Source organism: Oncorhynchus gorbuscha, linkage group LG15 (genome assembly GCF_021184085.1).
Source record: "Oncorhynchus gorbuscha isolate QuinsamMale2020 ecotype Even-year linkage group LG15, OgorEven_v1.0, whole genome shotgun sequence".
Lineage (NCBI taxonomy): Eukaryota > Metazoa > Chordata > Actinopteri > Salmoniformes > Salmonidae > Oncorhynchus > Oncorhynchus gorbuscha.
The window spans coordinates 21,749,226-21,768,424 of record NC_060187.1 but is presented as its reverse complement, the minus strand read 5'-3'; the positions used below and the strand labels follow the sequence as shown (position 1 = coordinate 21,768,424).

Sequence of the window (19,199 nt, the reverse complement as noted above, 5' to 3'; positions counted from 1 at the left end):
CACACAGCTACACACAGCTACACACCGCTACACACACTACACACAACTACACACAGCTACACACACTACACACAGCTACACACACTACACACAGCTACACACAGCTACACACACTACACACAGCTACACACAGCTACACACTACACACAGCTACACACGCTACACACAGCTACACACACTACACACAGCTACACACTACACACAGCTACACACACTACACACAGCTACACACTACACACACTACACACAGCTACACACTACACACAGCTACACACACTACACACAGCTACACACACTACACACAACTACACACAGCTACACACACTACACACAACTACACACAGCTACACACACTACACACAACTACACACAGCTACACACTACACACACTACACACAGCTACACACAGCTACACACACTACACACAGCTACACACAGCTACACACTACACACAGCTACACACAGATACACACACTACACACAGCTACACACACTACACACAGCTACACACACTACACACTACACACAGCTACACACTACACACAGCTACACACACTACACACAGCTACACACACTACACACAGCTACACACTACACACAGCTACACACTACACACAGCTACACACTACACACAGCTACACACAGCTACACACTACACACAGCTACACACTACAGACAACTACACACACTACACACAGCTACACACACTACACACAGCTACACACTACACACAGCTTCACACACTACACACAGCTTCACACACTACACACAGCTACACACACTACACACAGCTTCACACTACACACAGCTTCACACTACACACACTACACACAGCTACACACTACACACAGCTACACACACTACACACAGCTACACACTACACACAGCTACACACAACTTCACACACTACACACAGCTACACACACTACACACAGCTACACACAGCTACACACTACACACAGCTTCACACTACACATAGCTGCACACTACACACAGCTGCACACTACACACAGCTACACACTACACACAGCTACACACTACATACAGCTACACACAGCTACACACTACACACAGCTACACACTACAGACAACTACACACACTACACACAGCTACACACACTACACACAGCTACACACTACACACAGCTTCACACACTACACACAGCTTCACACACTACACACACTACACACAGCTTCACACTACACACAGCTTCACACTACACACACTACACACAGCTACACACTACACACAGCTACACACACTACACACATCTACACACTACACACACTACACACAGCTACACACTACACACAACTTCACACACTACACACAGCTACACACACTACACACAGCTACACACATCTACACACTACACACAGCTTCACACTACACATAGCTGCACACTACACACAGCTGCACACTACACACAGCTACACACTACACACAGCTACACACTACACACAGCTTCACACTACACACAGCTACACACACTACACACAGCTACACACTACACACAGCTACACACACTACACACAGCTACACACTACACACAACTACACACAGCTACACACACTACACACAACTACACACAGCTACACACTACACACAGCTACACACAGCTACACACTACACACAGTTACACACAGCTACACACACTACACACAGCTACACACTACACACAGCTACACACACTACACACAGCTACACACTACACACAACTTCACACACTACACACAGCTACACACACTACACACAGCTACACACAGCTGCACACTACACACAGCTACACACTACACACAGCTTCACACTACACACAGCTACACACTACACACAGCTACACACTACACACAGCTACACACACTACACACAGCTACACACTACACACAGCTTCACACACTACACCCAGCTTCACACTACACACAGCTTCACACTACACACAGCTACACACTACACACAGCTGCACACTACACACAGCTACACACACTACACACAGCTACACACAGCTACACACAGCTACACACACTACACACAGCTACACACTACACACAGCTACACACTACACACAGCTACACACTACACACAGCTACACACTACACACAGCTACACACTACACACAGCTACACACTACACACAGATACACACACTACACACAGCTACACACACTACACACTACACACACTACACACAGCTACACACAGCTACACACAGCTACACACACTACACACAGCTACACACACTACACACAGCTACACACTACACACAGCTACACACTACACACAGCTACACACTACACACACTACAGACAGCTACACACACTACACACAGCTACACACACTACACACAGCTTCACACACTACACACAGCTTCACACACTACACACAGCTTCACACACTACACACAGCTACACACACTACACACAGCTTCACACTACACACAGCTTCACACTACACACACTACACACAGCTACACACTACACACAGCTACACACACTACACACATCTACACACTACACACAGCTACACACTACACACAACTTCACACACTACACACAACTTCACACACTACACACAGCTACACACACTACACACAACTACACACAGCTACACACACTACACACAGCTACACACAGCTTCACACTACACACAGCTGCACACTACACACAGCTGCACACTACACACAGCTACACACAGCTACACACAGCTACACACTACACACAGCTACACACTACACACAGCTACACACACTACACACAGCTACACACACTACACACAGCTACACACTACACACAGCTTCACACACTACACACAGCTACACACACTACACACAGCTTCACACTACACACAGCTTCACACTACACACACTACACACAGCTACACACTACACACAGCTACACACACTACACACATCTACACACTACACACACTACACACAGCTACACACTACACACAACTTCACACACTACACACAGCTACACACACTACACACAGCTACACACATCTACACACTACACATAGCTGCACACTACACACAGCTGCACACTACACACAGCTACACACTACACACAGCTACACACTACACACAGCTACACACACTACACACAGCTACACACTACACACAGCTACACACACTACACACAGCTACACACTACACACAACTACACACAGCTACACACACTACACACAACTACACACAGCTACACACTACACACAGCTACACACTACACACAGCTACACACACTACACACAGCTACACACACTACACACAGCTACACACTACACACAGCTACACACACTACACACAGCTACACACTACACACAACTTCACACACTACACACAGCTACACACACTACACACAGCTACACACAGCTGCACACTACACACAGCTACACACTACACACAGCTTCACACTACACACAGCTACACACTACACACAGCTACACACTACACACAGCTACACACTACACACACTACACACAGCTACACACACTACACACAGCTACACACTACACACAGCTTCACACTACACACAGCTACACACTACACACAGCTACACACTACACACAGCTACACACTACACACAGCTACACACTACACACAGATACACACACTACACACAGCTACACACACTACACACTACACACACTACACACAGCTACACACTACACACTACACACAGCTACACACACTACACACAGCTACACACACTACACACAGCTACACACTACACACAGCTACACACTACACACAGCTACACACTACACACAGCTACACACAGCTACACACTACACACAGCTACACACTACAGACAACTACACACACTACAGACAGCTACACACACTACACACAGCTACACACACTACACACAGCTTCACACACTACACACAGCTTCACACACTACACACAGCTTCACACACTACACACAGCTACACACACTACACACAGCTTCACACTACACACAGCTTCACACTACACACACTACACACAGCTACACACTACACACAGCTACACACACTACACACATCTACACACTACACACAGCTACACACTACACACAACTTCACACACTACACACAACTTCACACACTACACACAGCTACACACACTACACACAACTACACACAGCTACACACACTACACACAGCTACACACAGCTACACACTACACACAGCTTCACACTACACACAGCTGCACACTACACACAGCTGCACACTACACACAGCTACACACAGCTACACACAGCTACACACTACACACAGCTACACACTACAGACAACTACACACACTACACACAGCTACACACACTACACACAGCTACACACTACACACAGCTTCACACACTACACACAGCTACACACACTACACACAGCTTCACACTACACACAGCTTCACACTACACACACTACACACAGCTACACACTACACACAGCTACACACACTACACACATCTACACACTACACACACTACACACAGCTACACACTACACACAACTTCACACACTACACACAGCTACACACACTACACACAGCTACACACATCTACACACTACACATAGCTGCACACTACACACAGCTGCACACTACACACAGCTACACACTACACACAGCTACACACACTACACACAGCTACACACTACACACAGCTACACACACTACACACAGCTACACACTACACACAACTACACACAGCTACACACACTACACACAACTACACACAGCTACACACTACACACAGCTACACACTACACACAGCTACACACTACACACAGCTACACACACTACACACAGCTACACACACTACACACAGCTACACACTACACACAGCTACACACACTACACACAGCTACACACTACACACAGCTACACACTACACACAGCTGCACACTACACACAGCTACATACTACACACAGCTACACACTACACACACTACACACAGCTACACACTACACACAGATTCACACTACACACACTACACACAGCTACACACTACACACACTACACACAGCTACACACACTACACACAGCTACACACTACACACAGCTTCACACACTACACCCAGCTTCACACTACACACAGCTTCACACTACACACAGCTACACACTACACACAGCTTCACACTACACACAGCTACACACACTACACACAGCTACACACAGCTACACACAGCTACACACACTACACACAGCTTCACACTACACACAGCTACACACTACACACAGCTACACACTACACACAGCTACACACAGCTACACACTACACACAGCTACACACTACACACAGCTTCACACTACACACAGCTACACACTATACACACTACACCCAGCTACACACTACACACAACTACACACACTACACACAGCTTCACACACTACACACAGCTTCACACACTACACACAGCTTCACACACTACACACAGCTTCACACACTACACACAGCTTCACACACTACACACACTACACACAGCTTCACACTACACACAACTACACACAGCTACACACTACACACAGCTACACACACTACACACAGCTACACACAACTACACACAGCTTCACACAACTACACACAGCTTCACACACTACACACAGCTACACACACTACACACAGCTACACACACTACACACAGCTTCACACTACACACAGCTACACACAACTACACACAGCTACACACTACACACAGCTTCACACTACACACAGCTACACACAACTACACACAACTACACACAGCTACACACTACACACAGCTACACACACTACACACAGCTTCACACTACACACAGCTTCACACTACACACAGCTACACACTACACACAGCTGCACACTACACACAGCTACACACACTACACACAGCTACACACTACACACAGCTACACACACTACACACAGCTACACACTACACACAGCTACACACTACACACAGCTACACACTACACACAGCTACACACAGCTACACACTACACACAGCTTCACACTACACACAGCTACACACTATACACGCTACACCCAGCTACACACTACACACAGCTTCACACTACACACAGCTGCACACTACACACAGCTACACACAACTACACACAGCTTCACACAACTACACACAGCTTCACACACTACACACAGCTACACACACTACACACAGCTACACACACTACACACAGCTTCACACTACACACAGCTACACACAACTACACACAGCTACACACTACACACAGCTTCACACTACACACAGCTACACACAACTACACACAACTACACACAGCTACACACTACACACAGCTACACACACTACACACAGCTTCACACTACACACAGCTTCACACTACACACAGCTACACACTACACACAGCTGCACACTACACACAGCTACACACACTACACACAGCTACACACACTACACACAGCTACACACACTACACACAGCTACACACTACACACAGCTACACACTACACACAGCTACACACTACACACAGCTACACACAGCTACACACTACACACAGCTTCACACTACACACAGCTACACACTATACACGCTACACCCAGCTACACACTACACACAACTACACACACTACACACAGCTACACACACTACACACAGCTACACACACTACACACAGCTTCACACACTACACACAGCTTCACACACTACACACAGCTACACACACTACACACAGCTTCACACTACACACAACTACACACGGCTACACACTACACACAGCTACACACTACACACAGCTACACACTACACACAGCTACACACTACACACAGCTACACACTACACACAGCTACACACACTACACACAGCTACACACACTACACACAGCTACGCACTACACACAGCTTCACACACTACACACACTACACACAGCTACACACACTACACACAGCTACACACAGCTTCACACTACACACAGCTACACACTACACACAGCTGCACACTACACACAGCTACACACTACACACAGCTTCACACTACACAGCTACACACAGCTACACACACTACACACAGCTTCACACACTACACACAGCTTCACACACTACACACAGCTACACACACTACACACAGCTACACACACTACACACAGCTACACACTACACACAGCTACACACTACACACAGCTTCACACTACACACAGCTACACACTACACACAGCTACACACTACACACAGCTGCACACTACACACAGCTACACACTACACATAGCTACACACTACACACAGCTTCACACTACACAGCTACACACACTACACACAGCTACACACACACTACACACAGCTACACACTACACACAGCTACACACTACACACACTACACACAGCTACACACAGCTACACACTACACACAGCTTCACACTACACACAACTACACACAGCTACACACTACACACAGCTACACACTACACACAGCTACACACACATCTACACACTACACACAGCTTCACACTACACACAGCTACACACAACTACACACAGCTACACACTACACACAGCTTCACACTACACACAGCTACACACAACTACACACAGCTACACACTACACACAGCTACACACACTACACACAGCTACACACTACACACAGCTTCACACTACACACAGCTTCACACTACACACAGCTACACACTACACACAGCTACACACTACACACAGCTGCACACTACACACAGCTACATACTACACACAGCTACACACTACACACACTACACACAGCTACACACTACACACAGATTCACACTACACACACTACACACAGCTACACACTACACACAGCTTCACACTACACACAGCTACACACTACACACAGCTACACACTACACACAGCTTCACACTACACACAGCTTCACACTACACACAGCTACACACTACACACAGCTACACACTACACACAGCTTCACACTACACACAGCTACACACTACACACAGCTACACACACTACACACAGCTACATTACACTGCTGTTCTAAATGTAATCATCCTCTTTCACCCTCCTCATTCAGTTCATTGAAATTCAATTGGGAATTCACATGCACAGTTATCAGTATCTATCGCCCATTCATCCATTGACCACATTCATTCGTTAAGGATAGGGATGCGTGTGTACCAATGCCCTACAGCACATTTGCCTTGGCCCCTTAAGTTAGTAGTAGCTTTATTTTTGTAAAGATAAATACTTTTTTGTTTGTGATTTAAAAGTTCAGACAAATGGACAATGTAAAACATAAATATTTAGGAAAAGTCTTGGACGTTGATGTTGTTTTTGCAGATTTATGTACAAAATCAAACAACATTGGCCTAATGCGGTTCTAGTTAACCCCATCATTCCAGGTAAGAGCAGTACTCTACTTTTAGAAAGTTGAGGACTTAAGTGCAGACTGTTTCAACTCTAGAAGTGATTTAATTATCTCTGTCCACAACAGGGTTGAGATGCGCTATCAGTCATGCGAATGTGTGAATGCCTGTCAGTAAAGGAGTGTGCACACTGCAACCTTCCTCCCTATCCTCCCATTGGCAACAACGTTTCAACCACTTAGGTAATGGTGTTTGTTTGGTTGTGTGTTTCCAGGCTGTTATGGCGTGGATCCAGAGAGTGTGACTAAGGACTGGAAGTGTGCTCGCTGTAAGGCCAATTCCATGACTGAGGTCAGTGTCTCCACAACACATCACCTTCTAATACAACACCTCCAAGTGGCTGTTCATTATGTCTGACCTCACCTGACCCAAGTATATGTTGCTGGCACTGACTGGCAGTAGTGTTTGCAAACGTTGCAGTAGTCTAAACTGTCATTAGATCTGGCAGTGGTCTAAACTGTCATTAGATCTCTCTAAAAAATTGTTTTTATTTATTTAACTAGGCAAGTCAGTTAAGAACAAATTCTTATTCACAATGATGGCCTACCCCGGCCAAACCCGGATGACGCTGGACCAATTATGCGCTGCCCTATGGGACTCCCAATCACGGCCGGTTGTGATACAGCCTGGATTCAAACCAGGGACTGTAGTGATGACTCTTGCCATAAGAAGTAGTGCCTTAGACTAATAATAGTGAAGACATCAAAACTATGAAATGTCACATGGAATCATGTAGTATCCAAAAAAGTGTCAAACAAATCCAAATATATTTTAGATTCTTCAAAGTAGCTTTGCACACTCTTGGCATTCTCTCAACCAGATTCACCTGGAATGCTTTTCCAACATTCTTGAAGGAGTTTCCACATATGCTGAGCACTTGTTGGCTGCTTTTCCTTCACTCTGCGGTCAAACTCATCCCAAACCATCTCAATTGGGTTGAGGTTTGGTGATTGTGGAGGCCAGGTCATCTGATGCAGCACTCCATCACTCTCCATCTTGGTCAAATAGCTGTTACACAGCATGGATGTGTGTTAGGTCATTGTCCTGTTGAAAAAAACAAACCAGATGGGATGGCATATCGCTGCAGAATGATGTGGTAGCCATGCTGGTTAAGTCTGGTGTGTCAACTTTTGACTGGTACTTTGTTTACTTAACTGGGATTATGGTGGTTGACAGTTTGCTCTTCTTGCAGAGTTGCTGTTTGTGTTTGCTGAGGGGGGGTGCCTTGCAGAAAGCCAACAACAACAAGTAAGTCTTTGTCTCCCCTTAGAGATCAGGGAGTGGGCTAGTCTAAATCACACACTGAACATTTACTGAGCTCTTCTCTTTATGTACTCTTTTGATCACATAGTTGGATGTTCTTTTGAAATATATCTACTAGGTTTATAATCTACTCATGGTGTGGTGTCTGTGTATTGCCATGTTGTGTTGTAGGTGGGTCCATGTGCTGTGTGCAGTAGCAGTGTTGGAGGCTCGCTTTGTGAACATCACTGAGAGAAGCCCTGTGGATCTGAGTGGGATTCCTCTACAGAGGTTCAAACTGGTGAGTTCCACTCTGTAAATGTCAATAGGCTTGGGCAGTATACAGTATACCAGGGTATTTGGAAATACCTGTCACATAATTTTTCATTATGAAGCTTCCTGGCAGTCCCCAGTCACGTGGTGTTTGTTTACAAGCACACAACAACGAGACCAGAACCTTGTGAGTCACTAACTGTTGTGCAGCACGCGTCCGGTGGTCTAGTTTCACTATGGAATTCACAACTAAATGTTTGCCAGCTAGATATTTTATAACTATTACGGTTACTGTCTAAAATGCGCTAAATGCTCTGCGGTTGTGCATTGGGTTTGCTAACAAGCTACTAAATTAGCAATCTAGCTAAATTGTTAGCTTCTCCCAAAATCAAGCTTTGCTTTGTAACAGCTGAGAATCCCCTGCTGGATCAAGAGCCTTGCTGTCTACGCTGATTCGGTGTGCGAGTTCATTAGAATGTGCGTTGAAGATGTCGTTCCCATAGCAACGATAAAAACATTCCCTAACCAGAAACCGTGGATTGATGGCAGCATTCGAGTGAAACTGAAAGCGCGAACCACTGCTTTTAATCAGGGCAAGGTGTCTGGTAACATGACCGAATACAAACAGTGCAGCTATTCCCTCCGCAAGACTATCAAACAAGCTAAGCGTCAGTACAGAGACAAAGTAGAATCTCAATTCAACGGCTCAGACACAAGAGGCATGTGGCAGGGTCTACAGTCAATCACGGACTACAAGAAGAAACCCAGCCCAGTCACGGACCAGGATGTCTTGCTCCCAGGCAGACTAAATAACTTTTTTGCCCGCTTTGAGGACAATACAGTGCCACTGACACGGCCTGCAACGAAAACATGCGGTCTCTCCTTCACTGCAGCCGAGGTGAGTAAGACATTTAAACGTGTTAACCCTTGCAAGGCTGCAGGCCCAGACGGCATCCCCAGCCGCGCCCTCAGAGCATGCGCAGACCAGCTGGCCGGTGTGTTTACGGACATATTCAATCAATCCCTATACCAGTCTGCTGTTCCCACATGCTTCAAGAGGGCCACCATTGTTCCTGTTCACAAGAAAGCTAAGGTAACTGAGCTAAACGACTACCACCCCGTAGCACTCACTTCCGTCATCATGAAGTGTTTTGAGAGACTAGTCAAGGACCATATCACCTCCACCCTACCTGACACCCTAGACCCACTCCAATTTGCTTACCGCCCAAATAGGTCCACAGACGATGCAATCTCAACCACACTGCACACTGCCCTAACCCATCTGGACAAGAGGAATACCTATGTGAGAATGCTGTTCATCGACTACAGCTCGGCATTCAACACCATAGTACCCTCCAAGCTCGTCATCAAGCTCGAGACCCTGGGTCTCGACCCCGCCCTGTGCAACTGGGTACTGGACTTCCTGACGGGCTGCCCCCAGGTGGTGAGGGTAGGCAACAACATCTCCTCCCCGCTGATCCTCAACACGGGGGCCCCACAAGGGTGCGTTCTGAGCCCTCTCCTGTACTCCCTGTTCACCCACGACTGCGTGGCCACGCACGCCTCCAACTCAATCATCAAGTTTGCGGACGACACAACAGTGGTAGGCTTGATTACCAACAACGACGAGACGGCCTACAGGGAGGAGGTGAGGGCCCTCGGAGTGTGGTATCAGGAAAATAACCTCACACTCAACGTCAACAAAACTAAGGAGATAATTGTGGACTTCAGGAAACAGCAGAGGGAACACCCCCCTATCCACATCGATGGAACAGTAGTGGAGAGGGTAGCAAGTTTTAAGTTCCTCGGCATACACATCACAGACAAACTGAATTGGTCCACTCACACAGACAGCGTCGTGAAGAAGGCGCAGCAGCGCCTCTTCAACCTCAGGAGGCTGAAGAAATTTGGCTTGTCACCAAAAGCACTCACAAACTACTACAGATGCACAATCGAGAGCATCCTGGCGGGCTGTATCACCGCCTGGTACGGCAACTGCTCCGCCCTCAACCGTAAGGCTCTCCAGAGGGTAGTGAGGTCTGCACAACGCATCACCGGGGGCAAACTACCTGCCCTCCAGGACACCTACACCACCCGATGTTACAGGAAGGCCATAAAGATCATCAAGGACATCAACCACCCGAGCCACTGCCTGTTCACCCCGCTATCATCCAGAAGGCGAGGTCAGTACAGGTGCATCAAAGCTGGGACCGAGAGACTGAAAAACAGCTTCTATCTCAAGGCCATCAGACTGTTAAACAGCCACCACTAACATTGAGTGGCTGCTGCCAACACACTGACATTGACACTGACCCAACTCCAGCCACTTTAATAATGGGAATTGATGGGAAATGATGTAAATATATCACTAGCCACTTTAAACAATGCTACCTTATATAATGTTACTTACCCTACATTATTCATCTCATATGCATACGTATATACTGTACTCTATATCATCGACTGCATCCTTATGTAATACATGTATCACTAGCCACTTTAACTATGCCACTTTCTTTGTCTACATCAAATCAAATCAAATTTATTTATATAGCCCTTCGTACATCAGCTGATATCTCAAAGTGCTGTACAGAAACCCAGCCTAAAACCCCAAACAGCAAACAATGCAGGTGTAAAAGCTACATACTCATCTCATATGTATATACTGTACTCGATACCATCTACTGTATGCTGCACCGTACCATCACTCATTCATATATCCTTATGTACATATTCTTTATCACCTTACACTGTGTATAAGACAGTAGTTTTGGAATTGTTAGTTAGATTACTTGTTGGTTATTACTGCATTGTCGGAACTAGAAGCACAAACATTTCGCTACACTCACATTAACATCTGCTAACCATGTGTATGTGACAAATAAAATTTGATTTGATTTGTGTGTTTTGTGCAGCAAACTGTGAGCAGCATTTTTGAGTTACTTGTATAACTGTATGAGCTGGGATGTCTGTCCTGCAAATAGTTTGTCAGAGACTGTTTCAAATGTTCGCAATCCGCTGATTAGCATTTAGTTAGCATTCTCAATGGAATTTTACATGTACTTTGTAACCTTCGGATTACAAAGGCTGTGGGTTAAAAAAAAACAGTGCCCCTTGTGTTCAGTGACGCTATTACCGAATATATATATTACCGGATGGCACAAGTCGGTATGAAGGTTTGACAATCTGGATACTGCCCAAGCCTTATGTCATCATTTATTATGTGCAAAGGGATAGGACTCTGTCACTACCTCGCTCTCTAACCAAGGTGAACGAATAGAGGAGAGCCTTTTCCAAGAACCTTTGAATAAAGGAGTGGTGGAATATCCTCTCTTCAGCATATTATGCCAAAGTAATATATTATTGGTTTTACCTGACATGGTTGGCACATCCACCTCTATGCATGTGACAGCAGTTATGCTTGCCGTCTACTACAAGGTTAGACTAGAGACTAGGGTATTAAGAGGATGTCCGGTGAGTTTGTGATTAATCCAGCCTCTACTGTATACAGTTTGACAGGATGTATAGGCCTAGTTTTCCCTGTGGGACTTCCTTTTCCTGTCTCTCTGAGCATGGTCCTATTGTTTTCTGTGCTGTGCAGAAATGTTACTACTGTAAGAAGCGGATGAAGAAGACATCCGGGTGCTGTGTGCAGTGTTCCCATGGCCGCTGTCCTACGGCCTACCACCCTACTTGTGCCCAGGCCGCTGGGATCCTCATGCAGCCAGACGAGTGGCCCTTTGTGGTCTATGTCACCTGCTGCCGGCACAAGGGCCCTATTCCGACAGAGGTATACATTGGTTGTACTTTACTTTATATTTAGAACTGTGTTTCAGAAAGGGGAAGCAAAACACCAGACAGTGGGGACTCTAAAGGCCTCAGTTATGGGACTTGGTTACATCATTCTGCTGATACTTTATCTTATAGTTTCTAAGCATTATACATATTCAGGGCTGTGCTCATAACAGTGTACTATATGTGTACTATATATTATAGTATATACTGTATTATATAAACATGACAATGTTTTAGATTTCCCACGAGTATGCCCATCTACTTCCAGTCCAAAGAGGTTGATAGAGTTGTTATTTGATGTTAATCCGGATGGATAACTAATTTCTTCTCTCAGCGTAACAAAGCATCCATGCATGAGCTCACCGTGGGAAGGAGGGTGATCTGTAAGCACAAAAATGGCCGCTACTACCAGTGTGACGTGGTGCAGCTGTCCAAGGAGACGTTCTATGAGGTCAACTTTGATGACGGCTCCTTCAGTGATAACCTCTTTCCCGAGGACATCGTGGTAAGAAGACAAAAGTCTGTGTGTGAGAGAGTGGGTGTGGTGCTGAATTGTGGTCAGTAATTCATGTCAGGGTTTATAAGTAGGTCATAAGCTGTTTATTATTAGTTTATAGGTTGCTTATACAATATGTACCACACATTGGTTAAAATTGTTTGATTGCTTTTTGGTGCTTGCCAAATAGTGAGTTTGTTGGATCGTAATCTGATGGTTGTTTTCTATTGCCAGGGCCGGGACTGTGCCCAGATAGGCCCCCCTCCACAGGGGGAGATGGTGCAGGTCCGCTGGACAGATGGTCTGGTCTACGGGGCCAAGTTTGTGGCTGCTCACATCATCCAAATGTACCAGGTACTGCAACACTATTCGCACTCACCCTCAGCAACAATGTACCTTATCCAGATAGAGGTGATACAGTTTTACGTCATATAGTGCTTTGCAGTCTTAATTGATCTGCTCCATTTGTCCAGATTGTTACAAATCTTTTTTTTTAAACTCATAGCAATACATTACAAGTCTGTGATGAAACCATTGTTTGCTTTTATGAGAGACATAAAATGTAGTGATTTGTGCATTGATGGTGTTTGATGTAGGTGGAGTTTGAAGACGGGTCACAACTAACAGCCAAGAGAGATGATGTCTATACCCTGGATGAGGAGCTGCCTAAGAGAGTCAAGTCGAGACTGGTGAGTATACTGAGAGCTACCTGTGAGCTATCCAATATACTGACTCCAAAGTTGCTGACCTTAACTCTGTATCATCAACTCCTAACGTTCTCACTCTGATGTTATAATAAGGACTGCTGAGTATACTGAATCATACTGACTGAATCATTTTCTCCAGCATGTTTGTTAATGATTCTTCTTCCTGTGGCAATGGACAATAAAGTAATCCTGTGTGTGCCCTGCCCCGATCTATCTCCAGTCCAAGGCGTCAGACATGCGTTTCGATGGGATCTTTGAGGAAAAGGAGGCCATCCAGCAGTCGAAGAGGCAGAGAGTGATCAACTCACGGTACCGAGGGGACTACGTTGAACCTGTGATCTACAGAGCCATCATGGAGTAGCCTGCCAACTATAGCATGGAGTAGCCTACTCTTCCAACAAACCACCAGCACTGATATTCCTGATCTGGACTCCTCACTTTACCTTAATTTATCCACTGACTGAGTGAGTGTAGCTCTGACTAAAGGACTTCCTCTGAAAATAACTTTCCAACCCCTAGTTTGGACTGTTTTCTTTTTTCTTACATTCATCCCTTCATAATTTACAGCATTATGTGCCAGTTTCCCGGACACTGATTAAGCCTAGTCTTGGACTGAAAAGCCCTTTCATTGGATATGCTTTTTATGCTACGCTTAACCTGTCCAGGAAACCGGACCCAATTGTTATTACTTTGATGTTTTCTTTGACTGTGATCAAGGATTGAAGAACAGGCCACCTTCTCCACTCGGTGTAGGTTATAGAAGCCGGGAAGGAATTGCCATCCATGTCACCTTTTATGCCATCCTGCTAGTGCCCAGTAGCTGTAACTCGTCTCTTGAATGGAAGCAATATTGGACCATGAATTTTGCTTCCAAACAAGATGTAGCTTTCTAATAATAATAGTAACAATCCACTCAATAGAAGTGTGGCAGGAATGACTTCCTGAAGGGAGTGAAGCAGACAAGTTGCTGCCACTCATCCTCATAAACACTGATTACAGTGTTTTCTGACTTGCAATTTCACTGAATGTTGCCAGTTGTTCCTTTATGTACATCTATTTATTTTCCTGTGTCGTTTTTCAGGGTGCTACTTGCACCTATGTTTGATTTTAAGGAGGTGCAATGCCATTTTAGTAACTAATATCACCTCCTCTTAGCAGAGTCACACTGTTGACTGCATTCCTAAACATTGTATTTTGTAGGAACGCGTTGAATATAGCTTTTTCCATTTTTAGAGTTGTTTTTTACCAGTGTATTTATTATACTGTGCTTGAAGAAAGTAACCTCTGCAATGCAGACAAATTGTCAGTTGCAATGGTGTAGAGGTTCTGGACTGATTCTGATCTATGTTCTATTTGCTATATAGATGAATTGGAAATAACCCATTCAGAATTGCTATGGGCGCTCCCTTTTTATCCAAGTTGGTTCTTTACTCTTTAAATGAACATTGTGCGTTGCACTTTTATTCAAGTTGGTTCTTTACTCTTTAAATGAACATTGTGCGTTGCACTTTTATTCAAGCCCATTTTGAGAGGACAGTTTAATAGTTGTGTGCTACCATTTGCTATTTTTATAATAAAAAAAAAACATTTTTAAAATAATATTGTACATTTTATAAGATCTTATGCATTGTGTCCCACCATGCTTCTCCACTCGGCCATGAACATCAACCATAATGCACTTATTAATTAAAGATAAGGTGGCCTTCAGATTGTCTGTTATATTCCTCTAAACTGCTGTTATCTTGAGTATATGGATGCCACATTCTGGTAACTTTCCCAGGTTTTCCAGAAATCCTGGTTGAAATTTCCCTGCAATCAGGATGAAATAAGCAGGAAATCTGTAAGTCCTTTTTAAGTAGGATTTCTGGGAATTTTGAGAGTTTTCTGAATTTTGCAACCCTACTTGAGTGTGAGAGACACCTAATGTATGAGTTAGGCAGTTCTAGAGGCTCACAGAAGTACCACTAAGCAAGGGGTTTATATCATCAGCATTCAACAGTATGGAAATACTTATGATGACTTATAATACATGGGGGAAAATACAAGTTTTCTATCAAAAAGCCTATTTTATTGCTTTGTTTTATAATGATACACGTTACATTCAGTCGGGAAGACACTGAGATGTAATTATAATAAGTAGTTTATTTAAAAATATAAGCCGTTGACGCAAGGGATCTTGTTTGTCTCCCAAATGGCAGCATATTCCCTATATTTTGCTCTACCTTTTACCTCTGGTTAAAAGTAGTTCACTATATAGGGAATGGGGTGCCATTTGGGACTGATCCCTGGCCTGTTCATGTGACCTTTTTTCCTTTCTGTGAAAAATGTACTATCATTCATGCATTTTGTAAAGATGATAATATTGTTTCAGTAAAACCATTTTGGCTTGCATATTGTCATTTATTGGTGTTGATCTTTGTTTCATGTTTAAATGTTTTTATGATATTTATGACTGCTAAACAGTTCATGATCTTATGACTGATTAAACGATGTTTGACATGTATTTATGACAATGACTGAATCAAATCAAATTTATTTATATAGCCCTTCGTACATCAGCTGATATCTCAAAGTGCTGTACAGAAACCCAGCCTGAAACCCCAAACAGCAAACAATGCAGGTGTAAAAGCACGGTGGCTAGGAAAAACTCCCTAGAAAGGCCAACCTAGAGAGGAACCGGGCTATGTGGGGTGGCCAGTCCTCTTCTGGCTGTGCCGGGTAGAGATTATAACAACATGACCAAGATGTTCAAATGTTCATAAATGACCAGCATGGTCGAATAATAATAAGGCAGAACAGTTGAAACTGGAGCAGCAGCACAGTCAGGTGGACTGGGGACAGCAAGGAGCCATCATGTCAGGTAGTCCTGGGGCACGGTCCTAGGGCTCAGGTCCTCCGAGAGAGAGAAAGAAAGAGAGAATTAGAGAGAGCATATGTGGGGTGGCCAGTCCTCTTCTGGCTGTGCCGGGTGGAGATTATAACAGAACGTGGCCAAGATGTTCAAATGTTCATAAATGACCAGCATGGTTGAATAATAGTAAGGCAGAACAGTTGAAACTGGAGCAGCAGCATGGCCAGGTGGACTGGGGACAGCAAGGAGTCATCATGTCAGGTAGACCTGGGACATGGTCCTAGGGACCAGGCCAGTTGAAACTGGAGCAGCAGCATGGCCAGGTGGACTGGGGACAGCAAGGAGTCATCATGTCAGGTAGTCCTGGGGCATGGTCCTAGGGCTCAGGTCCTCCGAGAGAGAGAAAGAAAGAGAGGAGAGAATTAGAGAACGCACACTTAGATTCACACAGGACACCGAATAGGACAGGAGAAGTACTCCAGATATAACAAACTGACCCTAGCCCCCCGACACATAAACTACTGCAGCATAAATACTGGAGGCTGAGACAGGAGGGGTCAGGAGACACTGTGGACCCATCCGAGGACAGACTGAAGGTTGTAGTAACAGTGTACTGTAATAACTTTTAGTCTTTACAAGAACCCACTGCATACCTCAATGACAGTAGTAGTATCTAACTCCATAGCAAGTCAATTGTCAGCAAAACGGTGCTGTCCTTGAAGTTCAGTGTTGGGGAGTAGTGAACTACATGTAGTTCAACTAATAATTAAACATTTTACAGTAGCTTGGTGGTAGTTCAACTAAATTCAAATCTTGGTGGTGTTTTCAGTAGTTAGCTTTTTTTGCCATGTAGCTGTGTAGCTAACTACTGGAACTGCACATAACTTTTTTTTGCAAAAATAAAATATGGGTTAAGTTGGCAAAAATTATTTGTATCAGACCTGCCTAATTCTCACTTGAAACAGTTTTTAATATGCTAAATCACACATTCAGTTAACATCTGTCTCCTGAGTGTGTTCTTGCTATTTGTATTCTAAGACATTTGAGATTTAGATATGGATAATTTTTCACAAAGTAGTTGGATGGAGTGAGCTACTTTTTCAAAGTAACTAAACTATAATTTTAAAGTGTATCTTTAGTGTAGCTTAACTTCTTCCAGTGTGAAGTAATTGGTAGCTTGGTAAACTATATTTTCAGTAACTCCCATTGTTTGTGTACTAGCAAACCCCACAGCTCAGCCCAAAACAGGATTTACACATACTGTTGGTGAGGACGTTTGGAAGGTCAGTGAGTGCTTAAATTTAACACTGAAGAATATAGCAGTTTGTGTGTTGGCTGATTATATTTGCAGTTGTGGTCCCCTTCCCCAAGTTCATCTCTTATCACCTTAGCTACACACCATCCATCGTATCAGCTAGTGATCTTTACCAGTACACTAACAGCTTTTATGTCTCATGCTGAGGCTGCATACCATTGTGACATTAGTCCTTGCCCA

The 19,199-nt window shown here is 44.5% G+C and overlaps 1 protein-coding gene across 1 annotated transcript in view; it reads left to right on the top strand.

Moving 5' to 3' along the window:
- LOC123996745 (lysine-specific demethylase 4A-like) overlaps positions 1-17,244 on the top strand; it is a 28,826-nt gene extending 11,582 nt beyond the window's left edge. The window contains exons 15-22 of the mRNA XM_046300389.1: positions 8,555-8,631; positions 9,533-9,588; positions 9,775-9,883; positions 13,457-13,645; positions 13,985-14,155; positions 14,381-14,500; positions 14,743-14,835; positions 15,074-17,244. Of these exons, the coding sequence (XP_046156345.1) occupies positions 8,555-8,631; positions 9,533-9,588; positions 9,775-9,883; positions 13,457-13,645; positions 13,985-14,155; positions 14,381-14,500; positions 14,743-14,835; positions 15,074-15,214 (956 nt within the window). The 3' untranslated portion in view covers positions 15,215-17,244. The remainder of the gene's footprint in view (positions 1-8,554; positions 8,632-9,532; positions 9,589-9,774; positions 9,884-13,456; positions 13,646-13,984; positions 14,156-14,380; positions 14,501-14,742; positions 14,836-15,073) is intronic.
- Positions 17,245-19,199: the final 1,955 nt, after the last annotated feature.